Here is a 24,447-nt window from a genome sequence, read left to right as displayed (position 1 = left end):
CAAGACACGAAGGGAGTTGGAACAGGAAATGTAAAAAAAACATGGACGGATGAGGAAAGAAGAGTCCTGTTGGAATGCTTTGTAAGAAGTGAAAGTACCAAATCTGGTGGATATATCCGAAAAGTGAAGGAATAATGGGAATGGAGACGAGGAGGAGCTAGAAGTGTCGTGAGTTTGGTATCCCAGTTAAAACAAATTAAAAATAACAATCTGCTTTCAGTGATTGCAAGAGAAGAGATTGAGTGGATGGTTAGGAATGAAATGAATAACGAAAGTAAAATTGATGAAACTAGCTCTGATGAAAGAATTGAGAGAGTGGAAGTGCAGAAGGGAAATGTAAGCGATGATGGGAGGCGGACAACTGAGGAGGTATGGAATCCTATGGTTAGGGGAAGTAATGAGAAAGACTTTGAAGGATCTAAGGCAGATGAGATCATTGACTCTGAAACAATGGAGCCAGTGAAAGGAGCAGATGTATGGAGAAGTGGTGATGAAGTTCGAACTTTGACTTCTGTAGAAAAAGAGGTACTTCAGAAGTTAAGAGAGGTTCTTCTTAGAGACGATATCATAGAGATTCCAAGTATGAAGAGTAGTGATAGGCGGAAGGTGAAAAACAAGGTAAAAATAATTCAAGGAGTAATTCACAAAATCATAAGAAAGAACATATCGATTACGGAACTTAACAGGCTTCTGTATGCAGCATCATACGTTATTGCGAATCGTCTTGGCTTATTACAGAAGAAAAAGGGAAAAATGAAGGATAGAAGGCCACACTGACAGAGGCGGCTTGAAAGAAGTATTAAACGGTGGCGGAAAGACATTGGTAGAATCGAAGAAATAAGAAAAGGAGTTAAACTGGGACAGAAAGCTAAGGACGAGCTTGAAGGGAGGTATAGATTGCTGGAAAAGGGAACGATGAACGTTCTAACAATGTTGAAAGAAAAGGTTCACACTGGTGGTATGAAAATTAGGAACTTTCTTTCAAACTCCTTGGCCTAACGTTCACAGGGAACATGAGTTGAAACAATTACACTGAAGGCATTGCCAGGGCCGCTGCAAGAAAGGTGGGCTCTCTCTACCGTGCTAGAAAACTACTAACACCCGAAAGTATCCTGTACCTCTATAAAGCCACCATTCGCCCATGTATGGAGTATTGCTGCCACATCTGGGCTGGTGCATCTGCTACTAGTCTCTCGCTCCTTGACAAGGTTCAAAACAGAGTCGCAAACCTGATAGGCCCTGAACTGGCATCTAAGCTTCAGCCTCTGTCCCATCGACGAAACGTTGCATCCCTCTGCCTTTTCTACAAGTATTTTAGTGGTGAATGCTCTGACGAACTGCAATCATTTGTGCCCCCACGACGTGAGCACCCTCGACAAACCCGACAAACCCGACAGGCTGCTAAATCCCACCCCCACACTGTAGAGATCCCTAGATGTAAAAGATCTTTTTACTCCAATAGTTTCTTCCCCAGAACCGCTAGACTCTGGAATTCCATTCCAGGTCACTGCTGCCCCAACAGTACTGACGTGCAGAAGTTCAAGTGTAACGTGAACCGACATCTTGCTGCCCAAATCCCTACATAGTACCCCAGTAGTTGTTGCCCCTGATAGTAGCCCCCTACACCAAAGTGGCAATTTGCCTTGTTTGGGGTGAAAATGTAATTTAAAAAAAATTAAAATTAAAGTGTTGCATTTCGGGAGAACAACCTTTTCCGGAACAATCAGTCTCAGCTGTATAAAGAATTAAATGGTAGTAAACAGGCGGGAAATAACAACACTCCAAATACAAAAGATGCAAGGAAGTTCTGGAGTGGGATTTGGTCTGTCGAAGGGCGATATAATGAGAAGGCTAGCTGGTTTGGAGAGGTCAGAGAAAGGCTATCAGAAATGCAAAGCATGAAGAACGTTGAGATAACCATCGATGACGTTAAAGCATACGAAGGATGACAAACTGGAAGGCACCTGGTCCAGATGGAGTGATGGGCTTCTGGTTTAAACAGTTTCCATGCCTTTATCCACCTATAGCTGCTGCTCTGCAAAGGGTTGTAGAGTCGGGAGATGTCCCTGATTGGCTTGTGAAGGGAGGAACAACACTGATTAGGAAAGATCCCGCAAAAGGAACAGATACCAATAATTATAGACCAATTACATGTCTGCCATTGATGTGGAAACTGTTGACTGGAATATTTGTGGATAAAATTTATGAACATCTAGAGAGTAATGGTGTTTTTCCTGACGAACAAAAGGGGTGCTGGAAAGGCTCGAGAGGTACTAAAGAGCAACTATTAATTGATAAAGCAATAATGCAGGATGCGAAGAAGAAGAAGAAGAAGAAGAAGAAGAAGAGGAATCTGAGCGTAGCATGGATCGATTACAGAAAGGCTTATGACATGGTTCCTCATTCATGGATACGAATTGTAATCTGTTTAATGTTGGACATTTTTTTCTTGTTCTAACTTAAGACTCGATACTACTTTTGCTTCAAAGTAAATAAACGCTTTAAAATAAGTTAGACCATAAAAGAAATTATTCAGCTATGTAGAAGAGTGACTTAATTTGCCTTTGGTAATATTTATTTGATTGCATGTTCAAAATAAAAATGAAAATCGAAATCTCCAAAATTTTAATTAAAAACTTATGTTATGTACTTGTCATGTCACAATCAGTAACATATCACTGCATTTATGTAATACATAAAATGTGTATTTTCACGATTTAACGATCCATTGATCCGCAGTTATTATTTTAAAAATGTAACTTAAACAAGAGATGTAACTAATAGTTTCGAATTATTTAAGTATGACGTGCGATTTTATACCGAAAACTATTTTCATTAATAACTAGCATTTCAGCCCGACGTTGCCCGGGTGTTTGGAGGTGTATGGTGAGCAAAAAAAAAAAAAAAAATGGTAGTAGGAAGGCAGGCTCGAACTCGTACCGTGAAGGAAGAAAAGAATGGGAAATAAACGTGACGTCTTTGCTGTTAGGACCACCGTCAAAACGGGAGCGACGTAGGTTTTAATTAAGGCGAGACAGTCGAAAAGAGGGGATGACTTTCGAAAATATCGGCGTAAAAAGCGATCCCTCCCTGTAGAAAAGTGCCCAGTTGAGGGTGAAGAAATTAATGTTTTCAGCCAATTTTTCAGTATTTGTCATCCGAAGGGTCGAGCTTCAAAACGATACTGATCCGTCCCCTCTGTCGAAAGTTTTAGGCAGACATGCAAACATACATACATAATACATTCATATATTGATAGCTCAAATTTTCGACCCAAACCAATTAAAAAGCTTGCCCTATCTCTGAATATCCTTTATGTAAAATTTTAAATGTTTACACCAGAAATTGTCTGAGTAATTTGGTAGAAACCGCAGAGGTCAATTTTTTTAAAAACTTTGACCCATATTATGACCCCTTAACATTTATTGTTTTGGGCTCAAATCAAGTTATTAAGTTAGATCCATGTCCAAGGAACCTATATCTATAATTTCAAGTGTCTATACCCAAAATTGGCGAGGAGTTTGGTAGAGTTCTCAAAGGTCAAATCGTGGAACTTTGACCCCTTAACAGCTAAATTTCTGGCCGAAAACGGATTACAAAGATTTTCGAAAATCTCAATACCCTGTACATCAAATTTCAAGTCTGTAGACTAAAAATTGACAGAGTTATTGTGTAGGGAAATGTACACACACACACACACACACACACACACACACACACACGTTCACTTTTATAGATATATAGATTAGTTTTCTATTTCATCTTTTGTCGTAATGTTTGGATATGTTACTAATTTCGACAAGGCAATTAAGTAGATGGCATTGGGTTCAATTGAAATGCGGGCGAACCTGAAAAATACTGCCCCTCCCTCCTCTGTTAATTTTTATTTTCTGTTGTTTTTCTTTTTTTTTTTTTTTTTTTTTTCAATTTTTCTAGCGGATTATTATAGAATATGTAGTTTAGCGGCGTAAATTATTTGACAAATAAAAATTTATAAAAATTATTTATTTTTTATATAAAACACATTATTAGACCCAAAGACTGAAATAAAACCAGAAAAAATGTCATTTTTATTATTCTTTTTATCATCTTTATTAGACTAAATGTACGACAATCGAAAGCCGCTGTATTCTTTTAAAATTGGGCCTTTCTATGGTTTGTACAGATTGGCCTTTTTAAGGTCAATTTGACCTTTTAAATACCAAATTCGGCCTTTTTATGGCGGCCAACAACTTAAAAAAGGCCAAATTTGTCAAACCTTAGGAAGGCCAAAGTTTAAAAGCAATACAACGGTTTTAATTGTCTTACATTTAGTCTAATCAAATGATAAAAAAAAAATAATAAAAATAAATTTTTTTCTGGTTTTATTTCAGTCTTAGGGTATAATAATGTGTTTTATATAAAAGCAAATAGTTTTTATAAGTTTTTGCCTGTGAAATAATTTACACCGTTAAACTACACATTTGCCGCGCAGCTTCTAATGCTAGATTCTAGTAAATCGATCACCCATTTTAGAACCACTCGATGTTTATAGGCCAAATTTCGCAAATTTAGTCCTTTTTTAAAATAGTTTAGCTTTTTTAAAATATCTCTTTTTAAAACAATCTTTAAAAAGGCTAAATTCACGAGATTTGGCCTAAAAACGTCGCATGGTTCTAAAGTGGGTGATCGATTTACTAGAACGTTGCCTTAGAAACTGTGCGAGCCTTTTCTAGGGGGGGCAAATGCTGAACTTGTCTATCATTTTTTATGCCTCGTTTAGTGTGCATGCTTCACTTGTTATTTTGTTTTATCTGCGCGAGCCTTTTCTAGTCTCACACAAAAACACGCGTTCACATTTCAAGCTATATTACTTGTCATATACATACGCACACACAAACATACGCGCCCACGTCCACACAGGTACATATATTCACGTTCGCGTACATACACTCACATTCACGTGTATATATACACACACGCTAACGTACACACATGTACTCACACACACGCACACATGGACGACGTCACTTCCGCTTTCTAAGGAAATACACACATGCGCAAAAGACCACCGGAAACGAGTATAAAAGAGAGAGCAACAAGCGGCTCTTTCTTTTAGGCCGAGTTTTCGAGCCGGTCGGTCTACGGACTGACCGCGTGCGTCACGTCCACTTACTTCTATCTGGGGACAAAAGCTAACAGACTGTATGTACACATTCTCACTCTTTCTCTCTATCTACTACTGGTCCCTGAGAACACCTTCGCGTAGCTGACTGCTAACTGACGTCAACTCTTCATTCTTTGTCTTTGTCTACACGCTGGACTATCATTCTCATTTTCACTACGTTACTCCTTTCTCTTCCCACGCGCGAACAAACGATAGTGACCCAAACTTGAGATGAACACACATTTCCTTTTCTTTCTACAACACCAGTCCAGCAACAAACGATGGTTACACCCGCGCGGACATGAACACATGTTATATCTAAAACATTCATTCTTTCAACAGTAAATAAACGATACATTTATCTCATCAATTAATTGAGTTTTTGTTTCCTTCATTCCATTCGTTTCATTATTTTCTTGTAGCGAGTTTGGGTATTATTATATCCTGGTCCGCAGCAAAACTGCGCACTTCTACAAATATTTAAATATTGATATTTTTTTGCATTTTTTTTTTTTTTTTTTGATAATTTGATAGATTAGTGTCTATTCGATAATAATCAGCTGAGAAAAGTGAATATAAGTCAATATTTAAATATTTGTGGGGGGGTGCTCAGTTTCTAATGCAACGTTCTAGTAGATCGATCACCCATTTTAGAACTACTCGCTGTTTTTAAGCCAAATTTCGTGAATTTAGCGTTTTTTTAAACAGTTTAGCCATTTTTCGGAGATTATTTTATAAAGCGAATTTTTTTTCAAAAATGTGCTAAATTCACGAAATTTTGCTATAAACGTCGAATGGTTCTAAAATGGGTGATCAATCTACTAGAACGTTGCATTAGAAACTGAGCACCCTCGACAAACACTTAAATCTTGACTTTTTTATTTATTTATTTTTTTTTATAATCTGGAAGACTGGTGTCCATTCGGCTGAAAAAATTGAAAAAAAGATGAAAACAAACAACAACAACAAAACCAGAGTGGGGAAGTTAGATTATTCAGGTCTGCCGAAATACCCATTCTTACCTTGCCTTTATCCACTAAGATGATGACGTCGATCCAGTGCTGGCGAATTTTTTTTTTGACATATATACTCGAAGATTTTGTCATACGTAAACATGAATACAGCAATCTTGATTGAATGGGAAGCCTTCATTATCATTTTGCGAATTTCGTAAACGATACCTGGTGGGGAAAATGCCATTTTTGTCGGTAGTGACTCATAAGCGAGCCCGGGGTCATAACCAAAAGCTTCATCGTCGTCTTCGTCAAAACTAGGGAAATTTTCAAGCGTTTCAAAATATTCTTTCTCCTCTTTGTTTAAAAACTCCAAAATGTTGTGTCTCTCTAAATGATGGTTGTACGCTGCCAAGCCATTTTTGTTGAGTATACGGACGGCTTCTTTTTGTTGAGCGAGGATTTTTACTTCATCAGGAGACGACGCCATTTTTGTTTGTGGAAGTGAAAGTAAAGTTTCACGGAATTCTGACGAAAATAAAGCAAAAATAAAGAGGAAGTAAAGAAAACGATACTTGTTTAGTTTAAGCAAAACATTAAAAAATGAAAATATTGAAAAAAAAAAAAAAATATTTTACGTCCCCGTCATGAAAATAAGTTCTCAAAAAAGAAAATTACACTTAATTTGATCAGGAAGTTTTTATTTATTTATTTTTTTTATTTATTTTTTTTATTTGTGTTACTACATACTAGTGATGGGGCGATTCCAAAATTTTCCCCGATTCCGATACAATTACCGATTCCTTTCAAAATTTCCTATTCCGATCCGATTCCCGATTCCGATTCTTTTAAAATTTATAAATATTTAATTAGAGATTAATTTATATGGGCTACTAACTCTCCATCCTAAATTCTAAAATAATTTTGTTTTTAGTGGGTTTACAAATATCGCTCAAAAATAGAATTTCAATGCGGGTGGGGGTTACTTTTAAATGTAGATATAATTTCTTTTTCAATTTGAAAAATTTCTAAATGTTTTTTTGTTTTTTTTTACACGGTGGTCACCACTTATCAAGGCCCGGAAGCCACTCAGGGATGAGGGTTATTGCAAGTACATTACGTTAGTGTGGAGATTTGATGAAGTGTTTACTTAAGGGGTTGGTTCATTGGGAATTTGTTAACGTTGGACTTGAAGACATCCAAGTTGTAGTCAGGTGGGAAGCAGGCATACGGAATAGAGTTCCACAGGCGTGCAGTTCTAAGAAAGAAGCTTTGTTCATGGAATCCACGTTTTGATTTAGGCACAGAGAATTCTGGTGAAAGAACTGACCCACTAAATTATCGCCCCATTAGCCTCCTCCCGCTTTTCGCCAAAATATTTGAGTCCTTAATTAATCAAGTCCTAGTCCAGCACCTAACAGCTGCTAAACTCCTGACTGACAAACAATATGGATTCAGGCAAGCCCGTTCAACAGCAGATATCTTAACTGTAGTTTCTGAACGTATATACCGTTCATTGGATAAAACAGGGGAGGGTAGAGCGGGTGGCCCTTGATATATCTAAGGCTTTTGACAGGGTATGGCACGATGGTCTTCTAAGGAAAATTAGATCATATGGAATCACTGGAAGAATTCATAACGTAATTAAATCCTTCTTAAGTAATAGAAAAATCAAAGTTGTCCTCGACGGACGTACATCCAAACAATATGACATAAATGCGGGAGTGCCTCAGGGGTCTATCCTTGGACCTCTATTGTTCCTGATATTCATAAACGACCTCCCTGATAATATTGTTTCGGAGATGGGTATATTTGCCGATGACACCACTCTCTATAACAGATATGAGGGGAAAACAAATGAACACATATCCAAGAAAATGGCAGAAACACTAGAGGATGACCTCCAATCCGTAGTGGAATGGGGACAAAAATGGTTGGTCTCATTCAATGCTGCTAAGACTAAGCTTGTTTCCTTCAATAACTACAAGAAACCTTCTCTACCACCAATAGCAATGGCCAAGAGCACATTGCCTGAAAGTGCTTCTTTTAAACTCCTCGGCCTAACGTTTACAGGGAATATGAACTGGAATAGATACATTGAGAGCATTGCCAAGGCTGCTGCAAGGAAGGTTGGCTCCCTCTACCGTGCTAGAAAACTACTTACGCCTGCCAGTATCCTATACCTCTATAAGGCCACCATTCGCCCATCTATAGAGTACTGTTGTCACATCTGGGCTGGTGCATCTGCTGCTTGTCTCTCGCTCCTGGACAGGGTTCAAAAAAGAGTCGCCAACCTGATAGGTCCTGAACTGTCATCTAGGCTTCAACCTCTGTCCCATCGACGAGATGTTGCATCCCTCTGCCTGTTCTACAAATACTTTAATGGTGAATGCTCTGACGAACTGCAAACACTTGTATCTCCCCGACGTAACTACCCCCGACAAACCCGACAAGCTACTAAGTCTCATCCCTTTACAGTGGAGATCCCTAGGTGCAAGAAAGCCTTTTACTCCAATAGTTTCTTCCCCAGAACTGCGGGTCTTTGGAACTCCCTTCCGGGATTCTGCTTTCCCAACTGCAATGATATGCAGAAGTTCAAGTGTAATGTTAACAAACATCTTTCTACTCTTCTCCCTTCATAATGACCCCGCTAATTAATTCCCTAATAGTAGCCCCCTGCTTCAAAGTGGCACTGTGCCTTGTTTGGGGGGAAAATTGAATAAAAAAAATATATATAAATAAATAAAGAGTGGGGGAAATTTTTCACAGTGGATTCAGCTAGACGGGTGTTTTTCGTGAAAGATTGGGGAGGGGGGACCAGAGATTGGAGTTCAGACGAGCACCTGCCATGGAAATAACGATAAAACAAGGATAGGCTCGCAACGTCTCTTCTGTGGGAGAGAGGTTGCAGGGTAGAGAAAAGGGCATCCCCCACTAAGCCACGAAGTCTATTTTGTACTCTTTCAAGGCATGATAGGCTGTTTTAGCAGCTCCTGCCCAGATATGGCAGCAGTATTCCATCCTTGGACGTACTTGGCTTTTATATAGATAGAGAATTGCATCAGTAGTGAGATATCTTCTGGAGCGGTAGAAGGATCCCACCATCTTTCCAGCGACCTTGGCAAGAGACTTGATGTACGTGTTCCATTTCAGATCAGGAGTAAAGTTCAACCCAGAAGCTTGTCAAAACACGGGGCCTCTCCCAGACGAGAGCCATCCATCCCAATTGATGCCAGATGGGGATCAGAACGTTAATGATGTAAGGATAGGAGTTTGGTTTTAGATGCATTAAAGGTAACCAGAACCAGCCACGTCTTCCCCCACTGAACCACGCGCTCGAGATCAGAGGAGAGAGAATCAGAGAGAACTTTGTCATTTACAGCCTTTGATGTGTTGCCATAAATGGTAGTGTCATCATCATAGATGTCAACGAATGATTTAAGTATGTGTTTAAGGAGGTTATTGATGTAGATCAGGGAGAGAGTTGGGCCCAGGATTGACCTGTTTTCTCTTTATCTATTTTATCCAGACTTTGATAAATTCATTGCGATACATTCGTGTATATTTTAACGTTTGCGAAACCCCGAAAATGATTACATAAAAAAAAAACAGACGGTGTCAGACAAAGTGGCTTCAGGAAAATAAAATAAAACTCGCCCAGTCGTTTGAAATTTTTTAACATTAAACTGTGAACTCCCTGGGAAGCGGCCTATAAACATTTGGCAACTAGGTGCGAAAAAATACTTGACTGTTTTAAACCGCTTGATAAGGGGATGGACCTCTAAAACATTTACTTAAACCAATAAAAAATGAAATGAAAGTTGAAAGCGATTCCCCTATAAAAATACAAAACAAAATTAATTGCTTTTTTTCGCCATTGCTCGTCATATTTGCCAATGCCGAGTAAGGGAGCGGACAAAAATCCAATATTATTATATTCTACTTTTTTTTTTTTTTTTCTTTTTTACAAGGGTGTCACCACTTATCAAGGCCCAGAGGCCACTCGAGGATAAGGGTTAATATGTATACATTAGTCATTGTGATTTTAGCATAGTAAACTGGGAATTTTGAAACTTGGATTACTTAGGGGGACGATTCAATTAGAACTTGTTCACATTGGACTTTTTCTTTTTTTTTTTTTTTTCATAGGTATCAACTCATTATCAAGGCCAAGAGGCCACTCAAGGATAAGGGTTAAAGAGCGTACAGTAGAAATTGGACAATATAATAATCATTAGTAATGAAAATTTGTTAAATTTGATGACTTATATGGAACGGCTCATCAAGAACTTATTTACGTTAGACTTGAAGACAACCATATTCTAGTCAGCCGGAAAGCAGGAAAACGGAAGACAATTCCACAGGCGTGCCGCGTGCAGTTCTAAGAAAAAAGCTTTGTTCATGGAATCTACGTTTAGGTTTAGGCACAGATAAAGAGTGGGGGGAATTATTGATAGTTTTTACAGCTAGACGAGTGTTTCTTGTGAAAGTTTTGCGAGGGGGACCATAGATTGAAGCTCAGTCGAACACTTTCCATGAAAATAACGATACATCAGAGACAAACTCGCAACATCTCTTCTGTGAGATAGATGTTGCAAGGAAGAGAAAGGGACATCTCCTACGAGGCTACGAAGTCTATTTTGAACTCTATCAAGGCAGGCTAAGTCCTTTCTAGCAGCTCCTGCCCAGATGTGGCAACAGTATTCCATCCTTGGACGTACCTGGCTCTTATATAGATAGAGAATTGCATCAGCAGTGAGATATCTACTGGATCGATAGAAAGATCCCACCATTTTTCCAGCGGCCTTGGCAACAGATTTGATGTACGTGTTCCATTTAAGATCAGGAGTAATGGTCAAGCCCAGAAGCTTGTCAAAACTTGAGGCCTCCTGAAGACGAGAGCCATTCATTTCAATTGATACCAGATGTGGATCAGAATGTTGATGATGTAAAGAGAGAAGCTTGGTTTTAGATGCATTAAAAGTAACCAGCCACTCCTTTCCCCATTGTACTACATGCTCAAGATCAGAGGAGAGAGAATTGGAGAGAACTTGGTCGTTTACTGTCTTAGATGTGCTACCATAAATGGTAGTGTCGTCAGCATAAATGTCTACAAATGATGTAAGGATGTGATTTGGAAGATCATTAATGTAGATCAGGAAAAGAGTCGGGCCCAGGATGGACCCCTGAGGGACACCGGCATTAATACTGTGGGCTTCTGATTTTTGCCCCTCAACTACTACTCTTATGAACCTATCAGAAAGAAATGATTTAATAATTGAGAAGACATTTCCAGCTATACCATAGCTAGAGATCTTATGAAGTAAACCTTTATGCCATACCCTATCAAAGGCCTTAGATATGTCAAGAGCAATTGCCCTAGAAAGGTTGCCTCCGCCGAGAGATTTGCTAATCCTATGAGATATAACTGTAAGCACATCTGCTGTAGATCTAGCAGAACGGAAACCATATTGAGTGTCACTAAGAAGGTTATTTTTGTTGAGATGGTTGACTACTTCTGTATTTAACACAGATTCTAGCAACTTACTCATGACGCACAGGAGACTTATTGGCCTGTACTGAGAGGGGGATGAGCGATCACCTGAATTCTTAAATACAGGGCATACAGATGAAATTTTCCAGGGAGATGGGAAACTATTCTCCCTAAGACAACGTTTAAATAGTTTTGTAAGTATGGGCGCTAGTTCAGGTTGAAGTTTTTTGAGTACTATAATTGGAATACCGTCCGGGCCAGTTGCTTTACTGGAATCAAGGTTTTTGATTAGCTTGGCAACATCACGTACAGATATACGTATATCACATAGTGTGTTTTCAGATACAGGAGGAAATATTGGGGGTTGGCGGCCTTGATCGCAAAAGGTAGAATTAGCTGCAAAGTTCTTGACAAAGAGTTTGGCTTTGTCTGATGCTGACGAGATTACCTCAGGTCCATTGATGATAGTTGGAATGGAGCGCACACTTCTGTTCAGAATTCTGTTTGCTATTTGCCAAAACTGGTGGGAACCAAGCCGCTGCTCAGTTACTTTGGACTTAACAGATTGAGCATACAACCATCTTGCGCTCTTTATTACTTTCTTACAATGGTTGCTGGCAGTCCTGAAAGCGGCTTTAGTTTCCATACATCTATTACGTTGGAAACAGTGGAAAAAGTGATTTCTGTGCGCAATGGCAGCAGCACATTCTGGAGAGAACCATGGCTGGCTGTTAGGTTTTTGCTGAAACTTTTTCGAGGGTATGAAACGATCAATACATACAATTAACCATTCCGTCCGTTTTGATTTAATTAGCAATAATGTTTGATATTATTTTTCTTGGCAAAATATTTCTTTAAATTTAAACATTTTTTTCAATACCTTGAAAATAAACTGCATCCTTCTAAAGGTTATCTAGTGAATTTTCGCAAAGTTTAAAGTTTAATTTTGTTTATTTTACGCAGATAAAATAAATTTAGATCTTCTTTTAATGTTATCATGATCTATAGAGGTTAGTTTTATTAATAGTTTAAAAGGAATAAATATTTATCACCGGTATCAGCAATGAAAAATTAACATAATAAAATATTAAAAGAATCGGTTTTGGAATCGGAAATTAGGCACAAATTTTTCCGATTCCCGATTCCGATTAATCGGTACAACACTAATACACACACACACACACACATACACACACACACACATACACACACACACACACACATATATATATACACACACACACACACACACACATATATATACACACACATATACGCAAACACACACACACACACACACACACACACACATATATATATATATATAAGTGAAAATGTCTCTGCACACGCACGTGTATGTGTCTGTGTACATTTCCCTACCAAATAACTCTGTCAATTTTCGGTCTAAGACTCGAGATTTGACATGAGGGATATTGAGATTGGGAAAATCTCTTTAATTGGTTTTCGGCCAGAAATTTGGCTGACAAGGGATCAAGCTTCAGCGATTTAGCCTTTGGGAACTCTACCAAAATCCTCCGCCAATTTGAGGTCTAAACACTTGAAATTTTAGATGTAGGTAACTTGGACATGGATCTAACTTTATACTTTGATTTGAGCCCAAATTGGAAAATTTTAAATGGCGCCCGACTCTCTCTCTTTGACACGATAAGTTTGGGAAAAGGAGTTATAAATAAAAAAAAAATAGACTAAATACTGTTAGAAACTGGCTCAATATATGTTACCGTAACATAGGCTGACATATATTAGGTGAGTTTTTAACAGTATTTTGCATATTTTTTATTTTTAACTACTTTTTCCAAACTTACCGTGTCAAAAAGAGAGTCGGGAGCCATTTAAAATTTTTCTATATATCGGTAAACACTGTATGTTTTTCGAGCTAAATAAACATGTTACATTAAATAAAAACACTAAAAACGTATCCAGTTAGATAGAAAAGTAACTTACCTTGCCTCTGATAATATTTATTTGTTGTATATTTGTTTGTTTTTGACAACTTTTTCGAATCTACGTGTATAGTAATACAAACCCACTTATCATGTTCAGATGCAATCATTTGTTACGGCATCGATATTAATTATTAAAATCGATAATGATTGGGAATTCTTATGAGTTATTTGCTACTAACTATCAATGATATTATTTTACTGAAGGTTATATTAATTATTTGTAAATAATAATACTCACGGATCTTGTAAACACACGTATTCTTATATTGATATGTTATGTAACTCTTATATTGATATGTTATGTAACTCTTATATTGATATGTTATGTAACTCTTATATTGCTATGTTATGTAACGCTTATATTGCTATGTTATGTAACTCTTTACATTGCTATGTTATGTAACGCTTATAGTGCTATGTTATGTCACCCTTATATTGCTATGTTATGTAACGCTTATATTGCTATGTTATGTAACTCTTATATTGCTATGTTATGTAACTCTTATATTGATATGTTATGTAACTCTTACGCTGATATGCTATGTAACTCGTATATTGATATGTTATGTAACTCGTATATTGATATGTTATGTAACTCTTATGCTGATATGTTATGAAACTCTTATATTGATATGTTATGCAACTCTTTATTTTGATATGTTATGTAACTCTTATTTTGATATGTTATGTAACTCTTATTTTGATATGTTATGTAACGCTTATATTGCTATGTTATGTAACTCTTACATTTCTATGTTATGTAACTCTTATATTGCTATGTTATGTAACTCTTATATTGCTATGTTATGTAACTCTTATATTGATATGTTATGTAACTCTTATATTGATATTTTATGGAACTCTTATATTGATATGTCATGTAACTCTTATATTGCTATGTTATGTAACTCTTATAGTGATATGTTATGTAACTCTTATATCGATAGGTTATGTAACTCTTATATTGATTTATTATGTAACTCATATATTGATATGTTATGTAACTCTTATATTGATATTTTATGTAACTCATATATTGATATGTTATGTAACGAATCGTCATTTTCGTCAAAACCAGAGGAATGGTCATTTTCGTCAAAACTAGAAGAATCGTCATTTTCGTCAGAACCAGAAGAATCGTCATCTCCGTCAGAACCAGAGGAATCGTTATTCTCGTCAGAACTAAAAAAATTAGCCGCAATTAAGTTCTTAAATGCGTTGGGTTTAAAAACGGTGGACCTTAAATTTTTCAGTTATAGTCAAGGGATTTTCCCCCTAGTTTTTCACACTGAATTGGTCGCGTAACTCTTCCAGATTAAAATATACGATAAGACTCGATGATACATATATTAGTCAACTCGTTATTTCCTGACATTTAAATGAGCATTGAAGTCGTAGAGACTAATTAAAATACCGCCCCCTCTTATAAAAAATATTCAAATTATTGAAGTTATCAAAAAAAAAATTCAAAATATTGAAATTATCAAAAAAAAACATTCAAAATATTGAAGTTATCAAAAAAAAAATTCAAAATATTGACGTTATCAAAAAAATTAAAAATATTGAAGTTATCAAAAAAAAATTCAAAATGTTGAAGTTATAAAAAAAAGTTTAAAATATTGAAGTTATCAAAAAAAATTCAAAATATTGTAAGTTATCAAAAAAAATTTAAAAATATTGAAGTTATCGAAAGAAAATTCAAAATATTGAAGTTATTACAAAAAAATTCAAAATATTGAAGTTATCAAATAAATTCAAAATATTGAAGTTATCAAATAAATTCAAAATATTGAAGTTATCAAATAAATTCCAAATATTGAAGTTATCAAAAAACAATATTGAAGTTAAGAAAAAAATTCAAAATATTGAAATTATCAAAAAAATTCAAAATATTGAAGTTATAAAAAAAAGTTCAAAATATTGAAGTTATCAAAAGAAAATTCAAAATATTGAAGTTATCAAAAAATAGTTTTAAAAAATACTGAAGTTAAAAAAAGAAAATTCTAAATATTGAAGTCATCAAAAAAAAAGTAAAAAAAAGTATTGAAGTTATCAAAAAAAAAAAAAATCTAGATATTGAAGTTATAAATTTGGAACCAAGAAAAGGTTTTATAAATTGCTTCCTTTCTGTTTCATTTCTTTTTTCTTTTTTTGTTTTAATTATACTTGTATTTCATTTTCATTAAAGATCATTCCTCGATTTATAGCAGAGGCTGCTTTTGTCGCCTGATTAAGTCTTTTTAGACCGAAACAGTAGATTTATTGTAATGACTAATGGCAAAAATTGAATCAAATAGTATCTTGATCTTTTTATTGAGCATTATCAACAAAACCGCACGCAGCCACAGTGGGGACAACCGAAGCACCAAACAGATTCTTTTCATTTTTTTTTTTTTTTACTATAAAACATGAAACAAGCACAAATTCTTTTATAGCTTCATAGCCCAACCAAGCATTAACGTCGAAGGAAAAAGTAAATCGGGAACTAAAAGTTTTGGCTTCGATTCTCAGTGGTGGCGCACAAGTCATTTTTTTTTTTAACTTTTTAAATCATTACTATATATTGTGTCTAATCTATATATCTATAAAAGTGAACGTGTCTGTCTGTCTGTCTGTCTGTGTACATTTCCCTACGCAATAACTCTGTCAATTTTTAGTCTATAGACTCGAAATTTGAAATACCGGGTACTGAGATTTGGGAAAATCGATGTGACGGGTGTCAGCCAGAAATTTGGCTGTTAAGGGGTCAAATTTCAACGATTTGACCTTTAAGAACTCTACCAAACTCCTCCGACAATTTTGGGTCTAGACACTTGAAATTTTAGATATAGGTTCCTTGAACCTGGATCTAACTTAATAAAGTGATTTGAGCCCGAAACTATAAATTTTAAGGGGTCATAATAGGGGTCAAATTAAAAAAACAATTTACTCTTTTTTTTTTTTTGCTCAGCATACACCTCCAAACACCCGGGCAACGCCGGGCTGAAATGCTAGTATAATATAATAATAAATACGAAACATGAATTAATCAAAATATCATATTTAAGAGTATTTTACGACCGGGCAATGCCGGGCGGTCTTCTAGTTCACACACACACATACACATAGATAGATAGATAGATAGATAGATAGATAGATAGATAGATAGATAGATAGATAGATAGATAGATAGATCACCTGTTTTGGACGTTTTATAAGTTCCAAATATCAGCGACTGTTGATCAGAATTTAACAAATTAAGGCTGACTGGAAAGGTAATAACTCGGATTGTGTAGTGGGCTATGTGTCTACTACTCGCCGTAGGTCCACTGGGCTAGTGTATTATCATTCTTCTTTCTTTTTTTATCTCCTTTTTCTTAGTATTTTTAGGTCTTTCCGCGAAAAGGTTGATGATTCAGCCGGATCTATTTATTATTTATTCAATTCTTATGGTTGAGGGGAGGGAGAGGGAGGGTAGGAGGCGTAAGAAAGAAAGGAAGAGAGGGAAAGAGGATCGACGACGATGGGAGAAGAGGAAGGAGAGGGAAATGGAGGGGGGGGAGAAAGAAGAGAGGAAGAGAAGAGAAAGAGAGAAGAGGGAGAGAGGAGGGCTCCTAATTTGTTTAATGGTGGGAGTTTGTTTTCTCTCGCTTTAGTAAAACCTGTTTTTCAAGACCAACTCTAATATTTATTGTTATTTCATTTGTTATTTTACTCTTCATTGATTTATTTGTATATTTATGTATGAATTTGCTATTTGTTTTTTTGTTTTTTTACATAGGCATCACCACTTATCAAGGCTCAGAGACCACTCGAGGATAAGTGTTTAGAGTGTCCATTGAACAATATAGTAATTGTTAGTAATAGAAATTCGATAAATTAGTTAAGTGGAACGGCTCATCAAGAACTTGTTTACGTTAGACTTGAAGACAACCATATTGTAGTCAGCCGGAAAGCAGGAAAACGGAAGACAGTTCCACAGGCGTGCAGTTCTAAGAAAGAAGCTTTGTTCATGGAATCTACGTTTAGGTTTAGGCACAGATAAAGAGTGGGGAGAATTATTGATAGTGTTTTCAGCTAGACGAGTGTTTCTTGTGAAAGTTTGGCGAGGGAGGAACCATAGATTGAAGCTCAGTCGAGCACTTGCCAGGAAAATAACGATAAAGCAGAGACAAACTCGTAACATCTCTTCTGTAAGATAGAGGTTGCAGAACAGAGAAAAGGACATCTCCTACGAGGCTACGAAGTCTATTTTGAACTCTATCAAGGCAGGACAAGTCCTTTCTAGCAGCTTCTGGCCGAATGTGGCAACAGTACTCCATTCTTGGACGTACCTGGCTCTTATATAGATAGAGAATTGCATCAGCAGTGAGATATCTACTGGATCGATAGAAGGATATTTGTAGTCTTAAAACGTTTCGTAATAATCGTAATTTTAAACTTAGAATATATATCACTACTAAACGTATTATGCTCAGATGCAATCATTTGTTGCGCAATCGATACGAATTATTAAAATGGATGGTGATTGGGAATTCTAGAAGTGTAAGCCATTTTGAGTTTCAGAACAGTTTCAGATGGTTCGTGTTACACACAAATCCTGGGAGGTGACTTATTATATGATTCCTGGAATGCGATTTTGGGGGAAGATTGAGATGAGTGTTTCAGATGAGAGCAGATCAGAAAAAGTCTGTGATTCCCTGAGAATATAGATTGGCAGGGTGTGTGTGAAGGTGACGAGATAGAAATAAATGACGGCTAACCTCTAGAAGTGTAAGCGATTTTGAGTTTCAGAACAGTTTCAGATGGTTTGCTGTTACACACAAGTGCTGGGAGGTGACTTGTTAATAGTAGACAGTTCCACAGAACAAAATATTCTTACCGTGTCGAAACCCGGGAAAAGAACATATGAAATTGCTCCAGAAAAGGTTTAATATTTATGAAGCAATTCTGGTTTCTGATTGGTTGGTAGCAGAACGTTAATTAATTTGATTCGTCAGTTCTTAGCAGCATCGTTTATAAATAGAATCGTCCGACTGTGTGGGATCATACCCCATTAATAAATATATTATTTGCTACTAACTATCAAAGATATAACTTTACTGAAGGTTATATTAATTATTTGTAAATAATAATGCACACGGATCTTGTACACGTAAAAGACTATATATACACGTATCAATATATTGATATGTCACATGAATCCAGGGTTGCCAGACTATAATAAATGTTTACAGCCAAATTTTTCAGAAAAAAGGCCCAAAAAGGCCAAATTCAAAAGCGAAACCACATTTTTGGTGCAAAAAGGCAAAAAAAAAAAAAAAAAAAAAAAAAAAAAAAGCCAAAATAAAAATTACAGAAAAATTGAAGTTTTTAACAGTTGTTTTTCTGTATTAGTTTTGTCGTGTTTTCTTGGCAAAAGCGTTACCTATGAAATTGAAACTGAAAAATATGCTTTGCCTCCCCCCTCCAAGCATAGTTTTCGATTTTAATTTGGGTTTGTATTACTGTACACATAGATTCGAAAAAGTTGTCAAAAACAAATATATAACAAATAAATGTTATCAAAGGCAAGATAAGTTACTTTTCAACCAAACTGGATATACTTTTCGTGTTTTTATTCAATGTAACATGTTTATTTAGCCCGAAAAGCATACAGTGTTTACCGATGTACTGGAAAATTAAAAATGGCGCCCGACTCTCTCTTTAAAACGGTAAGTTACGGAAAAGATGTTATAAATAATAAACTAGACAAAATACTGTTAGAAATTCGCTCAATATATTTTACCGTGACATAAGTTGACATAAATTCGGTGTGTTACGTTGTGTAGGACCCCAGGTTGGGAACGGTAGTAGTTAGTAAGTTCCCCGCTGCAACAAAAACCTAGTAGCCGACTTTTATTGATCGTCTAGTTTGTTTAGGACTTTGGTTGTCATGGCAACTGCTAAGACAGCAGAGTTATTTCCCCCTTTACCGTGCATTTTTTCTCTTACTCGCTCGTCAGTTGTCAACCGCTTGTCATAATACCGTTGCCGGCTGAAACAAAATTAACATGCACACAAAAATCAGATGTAACTCAACACACCAATCAAGACGTAAGACACGCTGGCTTTTTGTATAAAAATATATTTTGTTATAGAAATATTTTTCTCATTCTGTACATAAATGATTTTCAGCAGTTCACAGTGTAACGGTGCAGCTTGCTTCTCTGTCATTCAGTGATGGAGAGGGGAGAAGAGACGTTACGCACTCGACAAACGCACGTTCTTCTGTGGTCCTTAGATCTGCTCCTTCTCTCCGCTCCTTCTGCTGGATTCCAAAAATCACGTCTTTATATTGGCATGATTTTTGTTCGGTATTTTTCCATTCCACTGGTCGATCAACTCTGTTATCGATAATGGATCACGCATTTCCCGGTCACGTTTTAAGTTTTGTTGACAAATGCATTGCTGCATCTGACCTAGAGACTCGGTAACCCATTTCTCTCTAGCTGACGGACTGTTGAATTTGTTTATACACTGCGTCGCCTACCTCGTGCTAGCTTCACATGACATTCCAATCCTCCATTATAGTGCAAGGAATGTCACGTTTCAGCCAAAAATGCGTCTCCCCACAAACCTTCAATTTTGTAAAAAAAAAAATCGTCGTCCGATTTCTCTGTGTACGACGTAATTATTTTTGCGAATTCGATGCCCACCTTTCAAATCTTTATATGTCAGATCGTCGAATTAAAGAAACAGATGAAGAGCAGTAAAACGTCCAAGACGGAAGAAAAAAAAGTACATCATAATGGACGATATCGTATATTATTTATCGCAACCCGACGACGATCCAGTAGTAAGATTATATATCCCGTCACATTTGAGGATGTTGCTGTTAGACAAAATACTGGTAGATAGGGCCAACGAGAAAACGAAAGCAGTCGATTTTCAAGTTGGCGATTTAGTTTATTATAGAAATCATAGGAAAAAGGGAAAGCTAGACGTAAGATGGTTTCCATATTATGTAGTAATAGAGAAGACGGGGCCAGTCTCGTATAGGATTAGGAGTCAACTGACAGGGGCAGTAACGAAAGCCCATGGGGAACACCTTCGAAAAGCAGAACTGGAGGAATGGGATATCCCCAACGAGCAAGAGGGCTGTAGAAAAACTACCCTGTCAGCACCGGTAGAGGATAGTAGTACCGATAGCGAATCCTCTAGTGGGGAGGAAGAAAATTATCCCCAACAGAGCTATCGCCATCAACGGAAATCCCCAAGTCAGGAAAACAGGGTCCCGTTGATGGAACGGAAAATAAAAACATGACGCATGTCGGCTGAAAAGGCTAAGGAAATTAATGAAATATCGGAGAACGATATATTAAACTTAGTGCCCAGGTCGTGCGGTGTTGATTATGATAATACGGACCAGCCAACCGTAGCTAAGGCTAGCACGAGGGTTGGGATCTCAGATTATAATCAAGCTGCAGGTCGGGAGCGCGAAACAGGATGATTGGACTGGGTAAGGAAATTACTCTTTCGATTTTAGACAAAATCCTTATTATTAACCCTAATGGGGGGGGGGGGTTCTCGTTGCAGGAAAATGGGGAAAATTATAGGGTGGTTGGTGTGGCTTCCAATATTAGGGAGTTCGAAGTTGCTACCAACATTTAGGATCCTGGCGTTCTGGTCGAAATTTTGTACTATATGCTGCCCACATTTTAAAAAAGTCATTAAAATGTTAGTCTCACATTTAATTAATTAGTCATAATTAATTAAAGGGCCGAAGTAGTGGAAAATATTGGACAAATCGACCACTTCGGTAAAACTAGTAAATTTGCAGCGTATATTTCGCTGTTAAGTGCGGACGATGCACTTATACCGAAGGAAGACCGTGTGCTTTCTTGTGTTGCTATTTTTTATTATTATTATTATTATATTTTTGGTTTTATTTTTTTTATTTTGTTTTTTTGTCCGTATGGACTCCATCGGAAAAATTGTGACATTTAGAACATTGTATTGGAAATATCGATGGACCAACAGACGATTGAAGATTGAAAAAAAAAATAATAATAATAATAAATGGTTAATGGAGGGGTGTTATGTAATGGATGGCTGGGACCATCCGATACATAACTGTGAAAATAAAAACTTCCTTAAAAAAAATATGAAGATTGTAAAGGTGGGCATCAAAATTGATTGTTCACCAGTCAAAGCGGCAAAAATAATTACGCCGTAAACAGAGAAATCGGATGACGATTTTTTTTTTTTTTTTTTACAAAAATGAAGGTTTGTGGGGAGACGCATTTTTTGCTGAAACGTGACATTCTTTGCACGATAATGGAGGATGGAAATGTCATGTGAAGCTGGCACGAGGAGGCGACGCAGTGTATAAACAAATTCAACAGTCCGTCAGCTAGAGAGCAATGGGTTACCAGTGGAATGGAAAAATACCGAACAGAAATCATGCCAATATAAAGACGTGATTTTTGGAATCCAGCAGAAGGAGCGGAGAGAAGGAGCTGGTCTGAGGACCACAGAAGAAAGTGCGTTGTCGAGAGTGTAACGTCTCTTCCCCCCTCTCCATCACTGAATGACAGAGAGCCAGCCATTGAACTGTGAAGTGTTGAAAATCATTTGTGTACAGAATGAGAAAAATATAAAAAAAGAAGGGAGGAAGAGAGAATAAAAAGAGAAGAGTGAGATGGGGGGGCTCATAATTTGTTTAATGGTGGTTGTTTGTTTTCTCTCGTTTTAGTAAACCCAGTTTTTCTAGACCACCTTTAATATTTATTGTTATTTCATTTCTTTTATGGCATACAAAAGATTATCAAGATTGAAGTCAGCAATTTAAAAAAAAAAAATTGTTGCGCGTTTCACTCTAGTGGAAATATAAAATTATTGGTTTCAGGGAGGAGGAAGAGATAATATTTGTCGTGTATGTTTTCGGTTACAAGATAATTGGGTTTTTTATGTTAAGGTTGCAATTTTTGTAGTGTATAGAAGTCGTGAGTTTATCAGGTTTGTGTTTAACTCTCTGACTGCATAGAAATAAATAAAACAGACATTATATTTTAAAGGTAAAAAAAAGTAACTGTATTTTTGGGAGGTATGTAGAGAAATTTCGTTTTTGTGGCAGAAGAGAATGTTCGTGAATGTGTGTGAGAAAATCAACAAAAAGAATGTTCATTGGGTTATACTTATCGGTTTAGATGGAAAAAAGTTGGTTTGAATTTATTTCAGTGTCTTCCTTTTCTGGTTTGTGTGAATTAGGCAGTGTTTAGTCATTAAAGTCGTTCAGGTCATAATGTGAGGCCAGTACGTCTGTTTGACTTTCGTAGCCTACAGGTTCCTTATTGCTTTTGTTTACTGAACAGGTTGTTCATATTCGGCTATCTGGGGTTCGTCCAATTTTTTACTTTCATCCCTTTTTCGGGGCCCCTCCGGCCGCGTGGAAAATCAACCATCCTTCTCTTCTCTCCAAAATCAAGAAGCGCGCCAAAAACCCAAACTTCCTTTTTCCCACCGGAAATTCCGCATTTTCCAGTCAACAGTCAATTCTCATTAATCCCCACAAGTGTTAAAGTTATAGGGTGGGCCACCAGCAGCATGTACACATCTAAGCTGGATTTTAGATCGATATTTATGTTACAGGTGAATATTGTTAACGAAGATTTGGTGGAAAGAGACTTTCAGGGGTTAGGGTTAGGGTTAGGGTTAGGGGTGTGGCATACATGCATATGCTAAGCATTAATTCTATAGTAGATGGATTGAGGAAATATTGAATATTTAAGGTAGATAGAGGAATTTGTAATTGTTGGGTGTGGTTAAAGGGAATTTTTTTTATGTGCGTGTTTTTGAGAAAATGTGTGGTGTTGGATTTAGTGAATGTTGGACTTGAAGAGATTTAGATGGGCAGGTGTTTATCTGTCGGATATTACATGCGGGTAAGGCAAGGCAAGGTGAAATCTCTAGTTACCAAATACTAGAAGACCGAAACATGTCCATGGCTGTGTAGCAACACATTACTGCTTATGTAAAGACAAATTGAAAGTGTAAATTGCTCTACCCCGGTATAGAGCACTCTTGCATTAACCTCGTTATATTTCACTGGTTACCTTATCTTTGAAAAATAGCACCTCAAAGTATATATATATGTGTGTGTGTGTGTGTGTGTGTGTGTGTGTGTGTGTGTGTGTGTGTGTGTGTGTGTTGAAATGAATGATACATTTTTACCTAAATGCGAGTTGGGAATAATTTTCCCTTTGATCAATTTTAGTGCCGCCAAATGGGGCGCGGCTTATATATATAAATATATATATATATATATATATATATATATATATATATATATATATATATACTAGCAAAAGTACTCGTCGTTGACTGGGTTCAAAAACAGTCTGCAGAAAATGGACTCTGATTCATGAAAGTATGATAGGTTATGAAAAGGAAGGGTTGTAAAGAGATAGCTTCGAATTTGGGGGTATCAAAACCAAAGCAAAACATGATGAAAGTAAAAATAAAATAGATAAGCCCCATAATTTATTATACCATACCTGGTCACACTGAAACACTTATCACAATATTCTTTTGATCTATATTAAAAAGAACTTGTTATCAAAGTATTCTTATGTACATCTATATCAAAAACACTTGTAAACTTTTTTTAATTTAAAATTTTTTTATTTCCATACTTTGTTGACCAGGCGCGTACGCAGACCCCACCATTTTAATAAATCATCATTATGCCAGATCAAGCATACCCATTCCTGTGTCTCGATACATCTATCATTATAGCCTATTCGTGATCAGACACACACACACAGACGTTCAGCTTTATATCATGGAAGATATATATATCAGGTTGGAGGTGTTCAAATGTCGAGACTAATGAATACAACGAGGTTGTTAGACAGTGCTCAATAA

At 36.6% G+C, this 24,447-nt stretch overlaps 1 protein-coding gene across 2 annotated transcripts in view; it reads right to left on the bottom strand.

The window, feature by feature from the left end:
* Positions 1-16,994, bottom strand: part of LOC145261038 (protein FAM83E-like) — a 19,053-nt gene extending 2,059 nt beyond the window's left edge. Inside the window, exons 1-2 of one of the 2 annotated variants that reach the window (XM_080119186.1) lie at positions 16,738-16,994; positions 6,169-6,627 (exon numbers count right to left, since the gene is read on the bottom strand). In XM_080119186.1, the coding sequence (XP_079975312.1) occupies positions 6,169-6,252 (84 nt within the window). In that variant the 5' untranslated portion in view covers positions 6,253-6,627; positions 16,738-16,994. The remainder of the gene's footprint in view (positions 1-6,168; positions 6,628-16,737) is intronic. The other variant, XM_080119185.1, reaches the window with a different exon arrangement.
* Positions 16,995-24,447: the final 7,453 nt, after the last annotated feature.

Source organism: Euprymna scolopes, chromosome 37 (assembly GCF_053919585.1).
Source record: "Euprymna scolopes isolate OS-2025 chromosome 37, ASM5391958v1, whole genome shotgun sequence".
In the NCBI taxonomy this organism is placed as follows: domain Eukaryota; kingdom Metazoa; phylum Mollusca; class Cephalopoda; order Sepiida; family Sepiolidae; genus Euprymna; species Euprymna scolopes.
Note: the sequence above shows the minus strand (reverse complement) of the source record. Positions and strands in the feature narration are given on the sequence as shown.